General features: G+C 43.9%; 1 protein-coding gene across 1 annotated transcript; it reads right to left on the reverse strand.

Moving 5' to 3' along the window:
- Window positions 1–623: 623 nt before the first annotated feature.
- LOC100228082 (aquaporin-3) lies at window positions 624–14,671 on the reverse strand. Its single transcript, XM_002188521.7, has 6 exons — window positions 14,484–14,671; window positions 5,591–5,717; window positions 5,294–5,431; window positions 3,854–3,972; window positions 2,903–3,120; window positions 624–2,223 (listed from the first exon to the last, which is right to left on the reverse strand). The coding sequence occupies exons 1-6, from the start codon at window positions 14,589–14,591 to the stop codon at window positions 2,049–2,051; spliced, it is 885 nt and encodes a 294-aa protein (XP_002188557.1). The 5' UTR covers window positions 14,592–14,671; the 3' UTR covers window positions 624–2,048.
- Between the last annotated feature and the right edge of the window lie 1,881 nt (window positions 14,672–16,552).

Consider the following 16,552-nt stretch of genomic DNA (forward strand, 5'->3'; position numbering starts at 1 on the left):
TTCTTCAGTATGGCATCATGTGGGAAGTGAGGAGTTATTTTAAGCCAGCACAATTAATACAGGAAAAATACAGCAGTAGACACACCAGCCAAAGAGCAAGAATCATTTTATTTATAGGTAAGTTGTTGTCTAATTCTGTAAGCACTGTGTTCAGGTCTGTTGTACTTTTCCTTGCTGACATAGCTACAGAAAAAGAAAGTTGACTTGTGTAATATGCTAAATGGGGCTGGACAGTAGATGAAGGCAGAACACATTCAGAACTATGTTAAGTGAAAGAAGAGGGAATTTAAATTGTACAGAGGGTGAAGGACAAACATTTACCCAGTGGTTCTTCTGCCTTAAAACTAAGATGCCTGACAGCAGGACAATCTCAACCCCAGCCCATACCTTGGTCACTATACTGAGCACAGCTACTCCATCTCCTCCACATGCCTCAAAATCACACTCCAAAAAGGAAAGGCATAAAACACAAATGGAGCATGTAGATGTACTACCTGAAAGTGTTAATTCCCCTTTGGTCAGGCTGAAGAGGAAAAGGGCTTGAGGAAGCTATTGCTATAGATGACTTTCTTTTCATGGTGAAGTTTGCTGACAGTTGCTTAAAAATACAATAAAGACTAGCATTTTACAGTGCGAGTATCGACATTTTATTTTTTAAAAAAGGAAAAAAGAGAATACTTCCTTTTAGTGACTGGAAATGTGTACAAAGATACATTTTTTCATGAATTCACACATCAAAGAAATAGGCTTTGAACAAGTCTCTTTAATGCATCGGACTTATAAATTCTTTCACAACCACTAATGCTTTTTTTCAAATACTTTGTAATAATATGGCATTGGGAGAGCCAGAGATCCCCTGAGATGCCAGTACTGCTAGTATAGGAGGTGCCTGACCTCAGTCCCTCAGCCATGAGTACCAGGGATATCCTAGTTATTCTGCAAGGTAGAAAAGGAGGTGCTCCAAAAACCACAATGCCATAATCCAAGACCATCCCAGGAAAACCTAAATTATGTAAAGCTGATAGAGAATCGGCAGTTCCCATACATCTCTATATGAACTCATCCCAACCTCGGTATTTAGTAACAGCTTTAAGGAGTATATTTATATATAAATCTACTAAAAAAAAACCAAAAAAAAGAAACCCAACAACACCACTGTAAAATTTACATGAACACACGCAACTTAAGCAACACTGTGTTTCCATTGGATCTTGGCTATTAGCTCCTTGCAGTTTATATACAAAGCTGATTAATTAGGAAGGCTGCTTCTGGGAGCCAAGCTTTCCATCTAGATTAGCCCTGGTTAGAATAAGGATTTCCTACATGTGATCTTCTAGGAGTTGGTAATACTAAAATTTTTTGTTGTAACACCAGGGTGTACTTGTTTGTAAACATTTTGTCTTACTATTTAATGAAAATCCAATGCTTTCTTACTCTCTGCACTGACATTATGGATCAGCTGACTGATATAATATCTAGGAATTCGTATGAGATATGAAAGTTTGGCTAATAAAAATCCTCTAGACTAGTTAATTCCTGGTGTCAAGGTACAGACTTTAGAGCAACATCAAGCAGAATTTGATCCACAGAATCACAGGCAAATTTTCTCCAGGACATAGGAGCTTCCAATCCATGCCAACAAAACAATTTAAGTTTTGCATGATCCCCATTCTACAGATTGGAACACAGGTTTGAAGGGAAGCAGTTTGCCAAGGTCACAGGCAATGTCAGCAACATAGCTCAAAAGAGCTTCATATTCCTGAACACCTGATTTGTGTTGGACAAAAATGCCCACGCCCACTTCTCTCCTGACTCCTACAGTCCTCAATCCCCTTCTATTAGGAAAAGATTACATGATACTGCATTTGGAGGAAGGTTCATAGGGAAATGTCAAAAGCAAACATGTCAGGGATATACAAAAAAGAAAAAAAAATTACTAGACAGGTAAAAAACTCTTCCTGTTGTTCTTGAAGCTCTTCTTAACGTCTCCTTTTTTCCAGCTGCAGTCCTGAGTAATGAATACCTGCCAGATCTAGGTGGCAGCTTCCTCAGACCCTCTCCTTGTGCTTCACATTAGCCAGCTTGACTGTTTCCTGCTCAGAGGCAGGCGGAGAAGGCTCATCATGACATCCAATCGTCAGCTGATAGACAATCACTCCCGCCACTGCCCCAAGGAAAGGAGCGACAACTGGAACCCACCACCAGTGGGAGGGCTTACCAACCCTGGAAAACAAAAAGAAAGGGCACAAGATAAGAACTGCAGCCTAAACACCAGGATATTTGCACTTGGATCTGGGGCCGTGCAAGATCTGACCCTCTGCAGACATCACCACCCACTCGCACAGGACAGTAGCACCTGCGCATCTGCAGAGCTTCCAAGGCAGAAGTTGCTACACACAATCACACAAACACTTTAAGTCCCAGTGACAAGCAATTCAGAACAGCTACTTTCAGGATTTCCAAGACTATCTCTCTACCAAGAAAGGAGAGAAGCATTTGCTGTGCCTGCATTAGGCACCTTCAATTCCCTCCCACTGCTTGCAGGAAAGCAGCCCTTGATAACATGACTCTCTTAATTGTCTCCAAAAATAACAAACACTTCTCATTTTCTACCATTTAAAAATCATTATGTGCTCATGTTCAAGGTGCAACTGAAGTTCCCATGGATACTCCTAGATTTCCTCTTTGATAGCAAAGTTATGTCATTTGCTCTCAGCACTGGAAGCTGCCCACCTTCCACAATTTCTTGAGAAGCCGAAAAGCAGTGTCTTTTAGCAACATTTAGACAATCCAAAGATACCTCGTGGCTGCCAAGACTCTTTATAGTGCCAGAGCTACCATCTATTTGGATTCATAATTTATTTCCCCTTGCTGCACAAGGTATTCATCATCAAGCACTTACCGGAACACTTCCATGCCCCAGCCAGCAATGGCTGTGAAGAGACGAGGCCCAAAGTCCCTGGCAGGGTTGACAGCATAGCCAGAGTTGAAGCCCATGGAGGTTCCAATAACGAGGACTACAAAACCAACTGTGAAAGCCTCCAGCCCAGTGGGGACGGGGTTGTTGTAGGGATCAACAATAGCCAAGACACAAACAATCAGGGAGGCAGTGCCAATGAACTGGAGAGGGATGGGGAAGGAAAACAAGAATTTAATCCAGATTAGTCTTCTAACCAAGTTATTTAACAACTCTGGGATGTAATTCTCTTAAATGGAAGAGGTGCACAAAGTCATCCCATGACACTATCAGACCACAGCAGCCATGGGAAGAAAATGCTCCTCTCTTGAGATTACGCCAGCCAGAACCTCAATTAAACTTGCACTTTTCTCCCTACCCCCAGAAGAGTTATGAATATCTATTTAGGCAGTCACAAAAGCTGGAAGCATCTAAACCTCCTTCCCACATGCCATGGCTGGGTAGAAGCTGTTCCTTTTGTGATTGATGACAAGTTTAGGAGACAGTCAGATTCAACAGCAACCAACACCCCATACCCAACTGACCTCTGGACTGTGCCACACCCACAGTACTAGAGTGAGAGTGAGGAAGAGAGAGAAGCGAGATCATTCCTCACGCTATGGCTTTTCAGGGACTATGACAAATGGCATTCTTTTCTCTGGTGTCCTGACCAGTGTTTTACCAATTTTTAATGCCTCTGCACAAGACTTCTGGCTGTAAGGTCCTTTCTGGCCCTGCTCTTCCTATGGGCTAGTGAGATACCTGTGTTAACTGCAAAAAAACTTTCTGGATATCTTATCTTTAAATTGCAATTAATTTTCTAACTAAACATGAGGCCCAGACCCACCCAAAAGATTCCTCTTCAAATACATTTTCATCCTCCCAGCACCCTCTTACCTGGTCAAAGAAGCCATTCACAACATTCAGATGCTCAGATGGGTAGGTGGCAAAAATACCAGCAGTGGCATTCTTTCCTATAACAGTGAGCTGGTTATTGTCAAAAGCCCATATAGCATCTAGAGGTAGAGAAGGAGAAAAAAAAAAAATCATTTGCTGTAGAGCAAGTACTTATTTGGAAAACTCAGGGCATCATCCACCACAGCTTTTTACCAGTCAGGCTCAGAGGCAGATGGCATTAGTCCCTGTTCCTAACAATTATTTGCCAGGCATCAAGAAAAAGAGTCAAGAAGCAAACACCAAGGTGACTGCAGCTCTCTCCCAAAGGTAACCAAACACCTGTGGTATCAGTCTTGGTGAAGATATGACATAGATATGGATCAGCAAACAGGATTTGGTATGTTCTTTCACTTTTTTAGTTACAATTCCTAAGGTTGTCTTTGGAGCTGCCAGTGCCTTGCCTACCACTGTGTAGAAGCTGGTAACTAACTTAGGGCAGTCTACCTTTCCTTCATTGTGAGTAGAGACAAAAACAGACGCCTCTGAATGTCCATGGGTTTTCCATTAGCTTTTCCATTGGTTAGGTAGCTAAAATTGGGTTAAATCCCTTCTGAAGAGGAGGCCTCAATCCACCAGCTGGAAAGGTAATTGGTGTTGAACTGTGGCCCTGATGTTTACTGAGAGGAAGGTAGGTCTCCTTGCTTCTTTCTAAAGTGAAAAGTAATTCCAGCCAGTGCTGGGATGGCAGCTTCCTCCTCCAGCTGGAAATAACAGTGACCCGGATGCTCCACTCAGCTAGGGAACATCACTCCTATTGCCAGAAACAACTGGGAGGCAAAGTCTGAGTCCAAATGTCACACTTGATATTAGAGGAACAGCAAGAGCCAGCATAAAAATTCAGTTCTTGCCCCCTATGATGATGAAAAGCACACAGGAGAAATAGAGGCATGAGGAATTGGATTTGTATAGTGCTTTCCAAGGCTTGGAACCACTCTGATAAAAGCAGCAAAATCTGCTAGAAGTCACATTATATGGAAGCTAACACAAGATAATGCATTTGACATCACAGTGGAAGACTTCATTTTTTAAGACAAGAATGAGAAAATGGTTCTGGAACAGTGAACAGATATAAAACCTTCATCACTGTTAGTGTTTCATTGACTTTTCTAGAAGACCAATAGATACAAAAGAGCCAATCCAGAGGTCCAGTGTTCATTACTCAAGGCCAAAGACTTGCACTTTGACAATGCTGGTTGGCCTTCAGATTGCTTTGAGGAGGCTTGAACCCATCATCATGAGAATGGGAAAGCCATCCCAGAAACACAGTAAAGGAAGTTGCTTGGATCTCTGCACTGCAAGTGCTCCCCTCTGATATGGAAACCTCCCTCTCTGCAGTGAGTCATAAACATACCAGTCTCACCTCAAAAAGGACACACTTACCATAGTACAGCCCAAAGACTATACCAGCTCCAAGGAAAGCCCCCAGGGTTTGTGCAAGTGCATAAATTGGTAGCTTGATCCAGGGCTCCCGGGCCAATAAGCACATGGCAAAAGTGACAGCTGGGTTCAGATGTCCACCTGCAGAGAGGTTGGTGGTTAGTGTACTTTTATGGGCAGAATGTAGGTCCCAGAGTTGTGCCAAGGGGCACTAGCTTCCATGCCAGTGCCACACAGGAAAAGTAGGCCTACACAATAACTGACACAAGTGAAACTCAGCCTACACGGAGCCACACATACCTGATACTTGTCCTGCGATCAAAATGCCGAGCGTTACAGCGAAGCCGAAGGCCAGGTTGACAGTCAGGAAACCCCCATGAGTCCCTCTGCTGAGAATGATCTGGGCAACAGAGCCACAGCCAAAGAGCTAGGAGGAGAAAAAGAGATTGAAATTACCCTCTCTGTTTCACATCAGGGCCAGTTGCTGACCAATGCCTGTAATTGCTCTCCTTACACCTTCATGGGCCATCATACTCCACTCATGATTGAAAACCTTCACAGCTTCTACCTTTGGTCAAAGTATCTACACATTATCTCTAGCAATGGGAGAGAAGAAGAAAGGGCAGAGACAAATCTAACTCCTGGTGGGATGGATGAAAAACATGGATAAAATTAAAAGCAAGATGGATCTACAGGAGTCTGTAATTCTTTGTCCAAACACCTAATTTTAAGATGCCAGGTGAGAAAGATGGGCCAGATATTGTCCTGATCTGAGATATTCACAGTATAACTATGTTGATGAGGGATGTGGGTACCATTGTGTTAAAAAGACTAATAATTGTTTGACACAGTAGCACATAGGTTGGTAGGAAACAATTCTGCTAATGCCTGGAAATACAGCCATGACTGAAGAAGGCCAAATTCAGGCTGACATTCATGGAATTCTCCTTCCAGGCTCCATCAAGAAAAGTCAATATTCAAGAGAGTCCACCAGCGCAGCCAGTCTTGTCCTTCTGTCTAAGATCAGGGGTGTAGCAAACCAAACACTCTGGCAAACAAAAGCTGTGTATTCTGGCTGGTAAAACTCTTTCCTAGTAGGTATGGAAGGTCTCAATTAAATATGTTCACTCCAACTGGATAATCCTTCTCTTCCCAACTGCACCTAAAAGCCTTCATTCCTATGCTCACCCTTAATAACTCAAACCAGTTTCCCCCAGCAATTCAGTTCATCAGTCATCCAGCTGCAGGCTTTCTATCTTGGCAAGTCGTTTCACTATGCAACATATAATTTAAAGAGCTCTGAACCTGATCATGTGTATCTCCCACTGGCTCCACCTGAACTGACCCTTGGTGTTTTATCACTTGGAATTACCACATTGGCAGGTACTGAGAGGATCCTTAAACTGTGGCAGAGATTACAGCCTTGAGATTACAGCTCATGAGATGCTCAAATCTAGGGATCAAGGCTTGACTTATTTCTTCTGACCACATACCCGTAACTACACAAAGACTTTCTCCTTCCATGAACTCCATCATCCCAGAATTGCCACAGAGGTGGTATCAACTCCTACAGGATAAGCCACCAAATAGGCACTGAGGTGGATGGGTCTGCTGTTGTCTACTCTCCACCCAACACTGGACATGCCCATTGAGCAACACACAATCCAAATCAGAGGCAAAGACAAAACACACATAACTCATCCCCTCCCATACCCTTGACAACTGAAGAATTGCTAACAAAGCAAAAGGTGTACTCAGCTTGCTTGGAAAAAAGCAGCCAGGTAGGCTGCAGCCTGATTCATGAGGTGGACACTCTGTAAATAGGTGCCTCTTGACAAGGAACCAGGTGGCCAACACAAGGGCCTTGTATAAAACTAAAGGAACCTGTTTCAGAAATCATTGGTGACGGAGGGATAGCAAGCACTGCTCTCTACTGGGTGCAGTCAGAATAGCCCCTACAATGTCCTTACCAAGCTGGCAGAGGAGACTCCAAGACAAAGGCAGAAAAGATTTGTTTATTGGCAACAAATTGAAACAGCTATGCCCAAACCACCAAGGGAAGTAGAGCTCCAGTTGTGCAAACAAATACAGGCTAATGGCCAGGGTGAATCTTATTTCACCCTTTCCCCAAACAAGCCCCAGCAAGCTTTGGAGAGATTTCAGAGAGTACATGGCCATGGTGTTTGCCTCTCAAAGACCACACAGCACATTAGTCTGACCAGGCAGGGGACAAGCACACAAAACCTGAGTTTAATGGAGTTTACCCTCCATGATCCCTAGTGATGACGGTATTTGTGTTATTTACTCTGCAAGAACTGGCAGTTCTGCAGGTGGATGGCTCATTATACACATACCTTTTGGTTGCAGAAACCACAGAGTAAAATTTTCCCACCTCCACCTCCCTGATCACCCAAAAAGGTCTTCCCTTCAGCTGGAGGAATGCCAGGTCTGCCATTTCTCAAGAGGTTATCTCAAGAAGTCATTCCCCACCCTTCTCTCCTCCATCCTCCACCTGCCAGTAGCTCTCCAGCTTTTCCTCAGAACAGAGTCTATGGGCCATGCAGAAACACCCCGAAGCTACTCCGCAGGACCATTACAACTTTTTATCAGATGAGCCATGAGCACTATTTGGCTTAATTCAGCATTAACAGTAGAAAACTTAACCCCTAGCAGATAAAAAGAGAGCAGTAATACTTAGGAACAGGTTTGAACTTTGATATGCATGTGTTCAATTCCATCCTGTACCAATGGAGTCCACTAAATACAAAAATACAGTGTCATGCATGACATGCAGTCCACAGCATTTGACTTTAAGGAACCAGTTAAAATCATGCTCTCCCAGACTTTTGTGGCAAGTACCTTGACACTACAGAGTTTTGTTGTGGTAGTAGCTGATACAATTTTTAATCACACCACCTTCACTTCTGCTCTTTGCTAGTTTTCTTTCCAATTCCTCTTCCCAGGTCAGATGAGACCAGAGAACCTCAGCTTTCATTTTTTCGGTTTTGTTTATCCACTGCTCACAGAGCTTGGGTTGAAAGGCAAGGAAGGTCAAGTAAAAGAAATTCAGCATTTTCCCCAGTCTTTTTAGTCTGTACAATGTATTTAAGAGTTCTTAGGCAATATTGTACCACTGTAGTCAGGGACAGTGGTGTACACCTGAGGGGGAGATCACACCCCAGTCTTTTGATTTTAATAACCTGTCTCCCACAGCATTTTGTTTTGTGGTTTTGTTCTTCATTTGCGTTTGTTGGGGTTTTGTTTCACTTTTTCATTTGTTTGGCTTTGGTTTGATGGGGGAGTTGTAATTTGGTTCTGTTTTTATGTAGGAAAAAAAAAAAAAAACCACTTCTGGAAGAATATCCAGCCAACAGAAACCCAGGTTAGCACCTCCCATGACAGTTGGTGCAGCAGTCAACTGTTACATACCCATGATACTAGCCAAGTTCAAAAGTGGTTTTAAAGTGCTAATAAAATACTTGTAATAAAGCATCACTCCAATGTGTTAAAACCTGCTCTCCAAGCAATTGAAGTCAATACACCCTTTAACCAGGTTAATGGAAGCCTGCTCCCTAATTTCATCTTACTGACTCTAGCAAACCTAACAGAGGGGCTTCGTACTGCTTATAGGGTAACTCAACTTCTCGCACTGAAAAGGGGCTAAATCCTTGTTCTGCAGGAATGGGTTCAAGAGTGGCAGGGCTGACAGACTGCAGAGGGGAGAAGAACCCCCCTGTACAAAGGAGGCACCAACAGAAGCAGCAGCAAATAACAGGAAAAGGTAGCACATTGCAGGGGATACCTCACACTCAGGAAATCTTGAGCTCCCTGTGTCCAGGGCATGTTTGGAGACTGAGCAGCTGTCTTTGTCACTCAAGATAAAAACAGCCTATCTCAAACACTCAAGTTAAAAACACACCGTCTCAACATCTGAAAACATGAAAGTACAATAGCCATTAAGGGCTGGTAGGAAAAAAACATGGACATTAAAAAAGTTGCAATGGCTCAGGAAGAAACAAGGCTACCAAAGGCAGCCTATTTAGGCAGACCTTGTGGAAAAGAGCTTCACATGTGAAGCTTCATACATGGTGCTCAGAACTCCTCTGCAAAAGAGACAGGTTTCTTTCCTTTCTTGTCTCCTTTCTTTGCCAAAGCTTTTTTACACCTTCAGGTGCAACACAAAAGGCCTGAGTGCATTTGTGTTCAACTTCAGACAGGCTGGTCTCTAAATGTAGGTGGAAAAGTTTAGCTGGCATAGAACAGGAGGAGTGCAATTATGTGAATTACAGCTCTTCTACCAGCAAGTAAACCGGGGATTAGGCAAGAAGCCTGCTGTAAATCTACCCTAATCACCCTGGTGGGAAAAGACTGGTCAGGCCTTGATGTCCTTTTGTTAATGGGGAAGATGCATGAAGGTCAATCACATCATGTCTGCTTTGAAGGAGAGACCTGGAGATACTGACAAATGATTTTAAGTTTTGGACACACAGAGGGTACCACTTTTCATAGAGAGAAGGCAGGGAGCAAGACCAGTGCGCAGGGATCTTGAACTCCACAGTTCACATGGCAGGATAGCCTCCATCAGCCAAAAAGACAATGCAAGAAGCACTATCCTTTATGCTTGTCCTCAAAGCATCTCTCAAACAACCACGCTGGTCATCATTCTCAATTTACAACACAAGGAAAAACCTTAGACCTCTCAGCCCATTTTTTTGTCCAGAACAGCTGGAGGCAGCCTGTAGAGAAGCAGCCCTGCAGAAAGGGCAGCAGCAGATGTTGTGTTATGTTACAGCTCTTTGTGCACCACCCACTGGACCAGAGCCAAGGTAGGGCTGCAGGGCTGGAGAGATGAGAGATTCTGAGCAAAACTGCACCCCACATACATTGCATGCTACAAAAAAAAAACATAGCTGGAGCAACGAGCCTTCCTCAGCTCAAGAAACCTGAGCAACCTTCAGCAGAGGGCTTGGGCATTAGAGAGGAAATTCACTGGATTAGGTTGTTCACACACGCACAGAAGGAAAAACATTTATTCTGATGTTCCCTGCTATTGTCCAGATCAAGAGGTTTTAGCTGTTAGAAAGACCAGTAGGTCTGGTGGGGGTTTGGTCACAAGGTTGGGCACTCCTGGGAAAAAGCTTCCTTCCCACCAAGGGAAACTCTTAGTACCCAAACTGTCCTGTTTATAGGAAGGAGAAATGTCCTGCTCCTGGAAAGAGACAGCAAGAAGGGACAGTTTTGGACAGTTAGTGAAGAGCTTCAGCCTCTTCTGGTGGAAGGGTTGAGGGAAAGCTCAGCGCTCCCACTTCCCATGTCCCTACTCCCAGCAGCACAGGACCCACCACTCCTTTCAATCAGCAGCACTCAATATGCTTACAAAAAGGAATTTTCACTCCCTTTTACACACTAGCAAAGCATTAACAACAAAAATATTTTTTTTTTTAATTTTAAATTACATTTACCAAATGTGACAAGCTGGGTTTAAGCAAACCCTCCAAATCAAAAAGCAACTGTGGGAACTACTGTGCTGCCCCAGACAGTTGTGGGGTGAGCAGCAATTTCAAATTGCCAACACCTAAGTAGGGCTCCCCTTGCTGTGGTCCTCTCATGAGATGAAGCTCCCCTTGCTTTAGTCATCCAAACCACTTTGTCGTTTTTATTTCTGTGGACTACAGCACCGTCATACCCCAAAAAGCTGCCACCTAGCCACAAAGTCAAGGCAGCACCAACTGAAGAGCAATTAGGAGTTATTTTATTCCTTCTTTGTGCCTCTAAAGCAGTGGTTCACAGTGAGTCCCACTCAGAAATCGGTCATAATCAGCATATTATTTCTCCTGCAAATGTAAAAGACAAACAGAGCCGTCCTTGGTACTTAGAGCTAGAAGAGCAAGGCAAACAGACTGAGCCTTAAGAGAGGCACGGAGACCCACCATGGAAATCTGGCTTTAGTGGGTTGCTACAGTAATAACACAAACAGCAAGGGACTGGGAAAATGCCTTTGGCTTTTGTAGTGCTTAACGATGCCAGCAAGCGGTGCTTCCAACACAGGTATTAAGCTCAAGCCTAAAGTGCTACTCAGAAAGTGAATTTTGAAGAAGGGAAATGCCAATTTAAGCATCAAAGGAAATGTATGTAGAATCAGCATTACTATTTTTGCAACAATAGAGACACCACCCACAAACTAAATAAAAGTTTTGCAAGGTGCTCTGCACAGCAAAAGTGGCTTGCAAGTAGACTGCAACTCGTCTTGGCATTCCTTAGGGCTTGGCTGCCTTAGCTGGATTATTTTTCTTATCTTAAAAAAAAAAAAAAGGCACTATTCTAACAGTCATTTCCAGCTCAAACCACACTATGTTCTACCTTCAAAATTTCTTTAAAAAAATGAGAGAAATAAAATCAAGCACTAGGTTCATTCTTACAGGTGACAAGACTATGTAGGGATCTGCAATAGCTTTTCTCTAGAAGAGTTTAAGAGAGCTGTAGTCATTATGCAAGTGAAAGGGAGGGAAGAAGCTGAAGCAGTGCCAATATCCACAGAGGGACAAGTTTTACATTACACAGTGAAATTTAAAGTAAGCTGCAAACTTTAAACCATCTCCCTCCTTTGGGGCTCAGGAAGTTGATTTCAGTGTGAACACTTAAATCCTTCCCTGACAATATTCTATTCAAACATACATGTGTTTAGTCAACTCCATCTCCCATGAAGAAAATTTTCGCGGATTCAGGTCTTTCCTCAGGCATTTTACTGTGAGGACCAAACCAGATATTTACTGGGGTACAATGCATCTAAATGCATACACAACTCAACCTGCTGGCAGGGTGGGCAGTAGGGACTTTTGCAAGGTACAAAATTACAAATTCTGTCCTTGGAGAAAATCCAATTCAAACAATGGTCCAGGCCAACTGAAAGGGGAAGGAATTCACCTTCAAGACCCCTTCTACTTCATGTAGGTGATAGTGATATAATAAAAGGATGAAAAGGAGTAAGGGTGTTAATAAAGAAGAAACTGTAAGTTTCTCTTCATTAAGATGAATGAAGAGAAAGACTGAGACAGCATGAAGTTGGAAAGGGATTAACTGGCTTGGATATTGTAAGCTTGCAGTCTTGGAACCCATTTCCCTCTGGTGTAGCATGTTTTGGACTTCTGACTGTGTGAGAGCATTCACGGAGTTTGGGACTTTCCCTTTCCTCCTACAAGCCCACCCCACCTTCTCCCACATGGACACAGAATGTCCACAGTGCTCTGTCTACTGCAGAGCTGCTGCAGGAGATCCTAAGTGGGTTTGCAAATCCTACAATATGGAGTTGAGTGTTGCCACTAAAACCAGTTCAGGAACTCCTGAACACAGTGAAAGCTCAGCCTGTAAACTTTGACACACACACACACACACACACACACAGAAACAAAGCATGTTTGATGCTCCTGAGGACAAGGTGTGTGCTGCCCACTTCTGCCAGTGCAGTGTCCAGCGTGGCTGATGTGTGCCCATTTTCACTGCCATTTTGGAGGCTGTCTATGATTTGGACCAAACCCTTCCTCAAGCTCTGAGCAGATCCCAATTCCTCTCCGCCTGGAGAAGCAAGGTGTAAGGAAAATTAGTTGCTGTTGTGCAAATTGTCACAGTCAGAGGGTGGACTAATGGAGTTTGGATCATAAGCCCTTCTGAAAGCTCAGATCCACATGGCTAAAGGTTTGTCTTGTTTCTCAGCAATATTAGCTTTGCTATCAGGAGGCATTAGTCCACCTTACAAGACTTACCTTGTTTCAATCCTGAGACTAACAGCGACATCAGTGATTAATAGACAGCAATCTTCTAGCTGTTAATCACTTTCCTATCATCTTCTACCCACCTTAATTCCAAACAACTCTTCTTGGAAAAATCAACAGGACTTGTTGGCAAATCACCAAAGCTGGGTTGCTCTGACAATAAAGCCATTGCACTATACAAAGCTGTTTCTTTAAGACTGGTAGCATTTTACACAGTCTTAGCAGAGTCCCCTAAGCTGCCATAGAAGATTCAGAAGTCCTCTCTTCATCATCAAAAAAAAGGTCTTATTTATGAAAGCATATAATTGTGTCAGTCTTTTTGTGTTGTTCCCCAGGTGCTTCATCAAGCATTCCTCTGCCTTCAACTCTTCCAATACTCTCCAAGCAGTTCAGCCATCAATTACAAAGAAGTGTAAACCCACAGTCACTCTATTGAAACCTTCAGCGTTGCTCTAGATTTACACCACTTCAGAGGAACTTGTACCTGCAGATATTCACTGTGCAAACTCCAGCTCATTTCTGCCTCAATATACATGCATCAAACTGGGCAGTCCTGCATTTTCAGATGCAGATGCTCTAAGCCAGATATCCCTGTCACCATTTTTCTACACCAGTATTTACTCCACACAGCTCATACACAACTCTCCTAGCTGTTCATATCTATCTTTAACTTTAAAGCAAATTGCAGCCGCTCAAAACGTTTGCAACTTCAGGCATTAGACACACATTTATCTTGTTTTATGCCTTATATTCCACCCCTTTGGAAACCGAGCACTGAAACAGGCAGAAAAGTTTTATCTAAATTGGCCACTGAAAAACACACTGACTGATAGCAAGCACCAGGTCCCATCTGGCTGTCAGCACGAGCTGCCATGGTATCGTGCAGCCACACTGACAAGCCCCTGGGGAATCAGGGGCTGACAGCAAAAGGACACTGCAACAGTTTAAATTCTGGCTACTTCTTCTTGATGGGATGCCTGGGGAAAGCAAAGAGGAAAAAACAAAACAAAACAAAAAAAAACCACCTTCACTTCCCAGGGTGATAACATTTGCAGTATTTCTGAGCCAAGAAAATATTCCAGGGCAGACAGAAAGAAAATTTTGCATGATCTCTAGCAAAATACTTGCTGCTTACACAGAGATGTTTTGCTCCCTGCACTTCCCAGATACACAGAAGCTTCCACACACCAAAGAAGCTCTTCAGAGCCCACATTTTGCAGGAAACCCAATGTCCACCCTTAAGCAACATGCATTAATTTTTTCCCTGTGCACAGAGACTGTCCTCCAGACCCCTAGCAGCAGGTTGCACCAGAGCTGGGCTCCTTCCTAATGCAAACCCTGGCAGCAACACAGCCCCTTCACCAGGACAATTTCCCTCAAACCCACAGGTTAGAGAGCATCCCCACACTACAGCCCCCACTCACCACCAGGATCAGTGTTCCCAAGCACTCAGCCAGTGCTTGCCGCACTAATTTGTTTCTGATCCTCAGGTGTTCCTCAATGGTAGCAAGAACATCCTTTTGCCGCCCCATCACAGTAGAGGTGCTTCTCAAGTGGTGTCAGGGAAAAAGCAGCAGCTGACAAAGCCTCAGCAAAGTTTCTTCTCCAGCACAGCTGCCTTTGCTTATAAATAAGTTCATCGATGCCTGACACACCTCCTGGGTAACCACACCCCTTCCACCCGCTCTTCAAACCCAACTTTTTTTTCCTGCTTTTCAGCATGAGACAGCGTGGGTGTTTTTTTTTTCATTTTCCTTATTGCTTGCATAGGTGAGCAAAAGATTCAGAAGCTTCATAAGAAGAATGAATTAATCGTGGCCTGCTGAAGCCTCTGCTGTTTTCATCACCACTTAAAATGCAGGGCCATATCTACCCTTTTCCAGCTTCAGTTAGATGCAGACTGAGCAGGGCCTCACCCATTTATGTGAGAATGCTACCCTATGTTCAGATTTCCTTCCCTCCCAAGCTCTTGCAGGGTGGCAAAGTGGCTCTTGCAGATCTGTGCTCCTGTGCTGATTCAGAGGCTGTAGGTGCTTTGGCAGAAAAACTGGGAGGCAGAAGGGTTTGAACCCCTACAGCTAAGTCTGAGGCTCTCCTGAGCTCCAGCAGCTACCTAGCTGAAGCTGGCTGGTACTGTGAGCAAGACCAAGCCTCTTTCCATGGAAATCTACATTTGAGTCCAAATTCTTCTGTATCATTACAAGTTATGGCACACTCACAGAGCTTTGGGAGAGTCCTTGCAGCCCAGTCCCCACTGAAAGCTGTAAAGAAAAGACATGAGACCCCCCAGTGCAGAGCCAATCCCCATCACAGGACCTCAGTGACGAGCCCACAGACTTACCGAGCCACACAGGAAACAACCCTTGCTGCCTTTTCATTGTCAGTAACGTTCTGTATCACTCTAGGATTATTCCAAAAGATGGCCTGGATGAAAACAGTCCCAGTCTGTACCATCTGAGATGAGGACTGCTAACAGGACATGTGCAGCTCATGGCATCTGGTTTTTGTTAAATGAGTGGTAAAAATTCCCTGAGCTCCTTGACTTACCAGGTCTTGATGCAGAGCAGCAGGACGGAATTTGCAGGACTGAAAGGGACCCCTTTCCTTGATTTTTTCCCCCCACCTTCTCTGCAAAGCCACAGATGCCCAGCTTTTCCTCTTCCCCTTATTTAACCAGCAACTTTCCTGTGGAAAAACCAGAGCTTTTTAGTACAGTGGTGAATGGGCCTTTATTTTGTACAGAAAGTGCAGCCAACATGAGAAGCAGTCAGGAATGTGGCTAAGAAAGCAATAATGTGTGAGGAATCAAATACAGGGAAACACTCAAGTCCAAACATAATTACAGGGGCAGGAAACTTCCCCCGTTATTTGTGCTCAAGCCCAGTCTGGGACTGCCAGCATCAATAGGGTCCTCTGAACCACAGTGAGTGCTCCATCATCCCCATGCATGCTTGCTGCAGCTGGGGTTTGCCAAGGAGTACTCAAGACACCCATTTTCAACCACCAATCCATATCTCTCCCCTCATCATCTTGCAGTGCATAACCAGAGCCATGGAAGCTCCTCACTTCCTCCTGCACTCCTGTCTCCTTTATATTCTGCCCTGTTGTTTTACCCTGATGCTTTATCAAAGCTATCACAGCTGGAAATTAAGCTATGTTGGGTTTCTTACCCTTTTGGCAGTTCCCAAGCTAAAACACATGGCCACCAGTGTGTAGACGCTGTGTTCTGTGGTGTAGTTTTATTGAGATTTACTTAGGCTAGTTCCCATTCCTTCTCTGGTGGTGAGGACAGGACCATGAGACCAGAGAGGGAAAGGTGAGGAGGAAAAAGCATGGGGGGTTGTGATGTTCTCCAAGCAGGTAGGAATATTTCTTCTGTCTCCAGCATCTGAGGCCCTCTGTTACAACTTGAGGGTACAGGCATTTTCTCACAAATAGGGAAAGGAGGGGAGATGTTGAGGTTCCAAGGTTGATGGTATGTCTTTGTTTTAAC

Source organism: Taeniopygia guttata, chromosome Z, assembly GCF_048771995.1.
Source record: "Taeniopygia guttata chromosome Z, bTaeGut7.mat, whole genome shotgun sequence".
Taxonomy (NCBI): Eukaryota; Metazoa; Chordata; class Aves; order Passeriformes; family Estrildidae; genus Taeniopygia; species Taeniopygia guttata.

Excerpts from the sequence above, each read along its gene's own strand:
- LOC100228082 (XM_002188521.7), bottom strand. The coding sequence starts at position 14,591 with ATGGGGCGGCAAAAGGATGTTCTTGCTACCATTGAGGAACACCTGAGG. Across the intron at positions 3,973-5,293 it reads AGTCTTTGGGCTGTACTATG|ATGCTATATGGGCTTTTGAC; the intron begins GTAAGTGTGTCC and ends CTCTACCTCTAG. Across the intron at positions 2,224-2,902 it reads TGGGGCATGGAAGTGTTCCG|GGTTGGTAAGCCCTCCCACT; the intron begins GTAAGTGCTTGA and ends TTTGTTTTCCAG.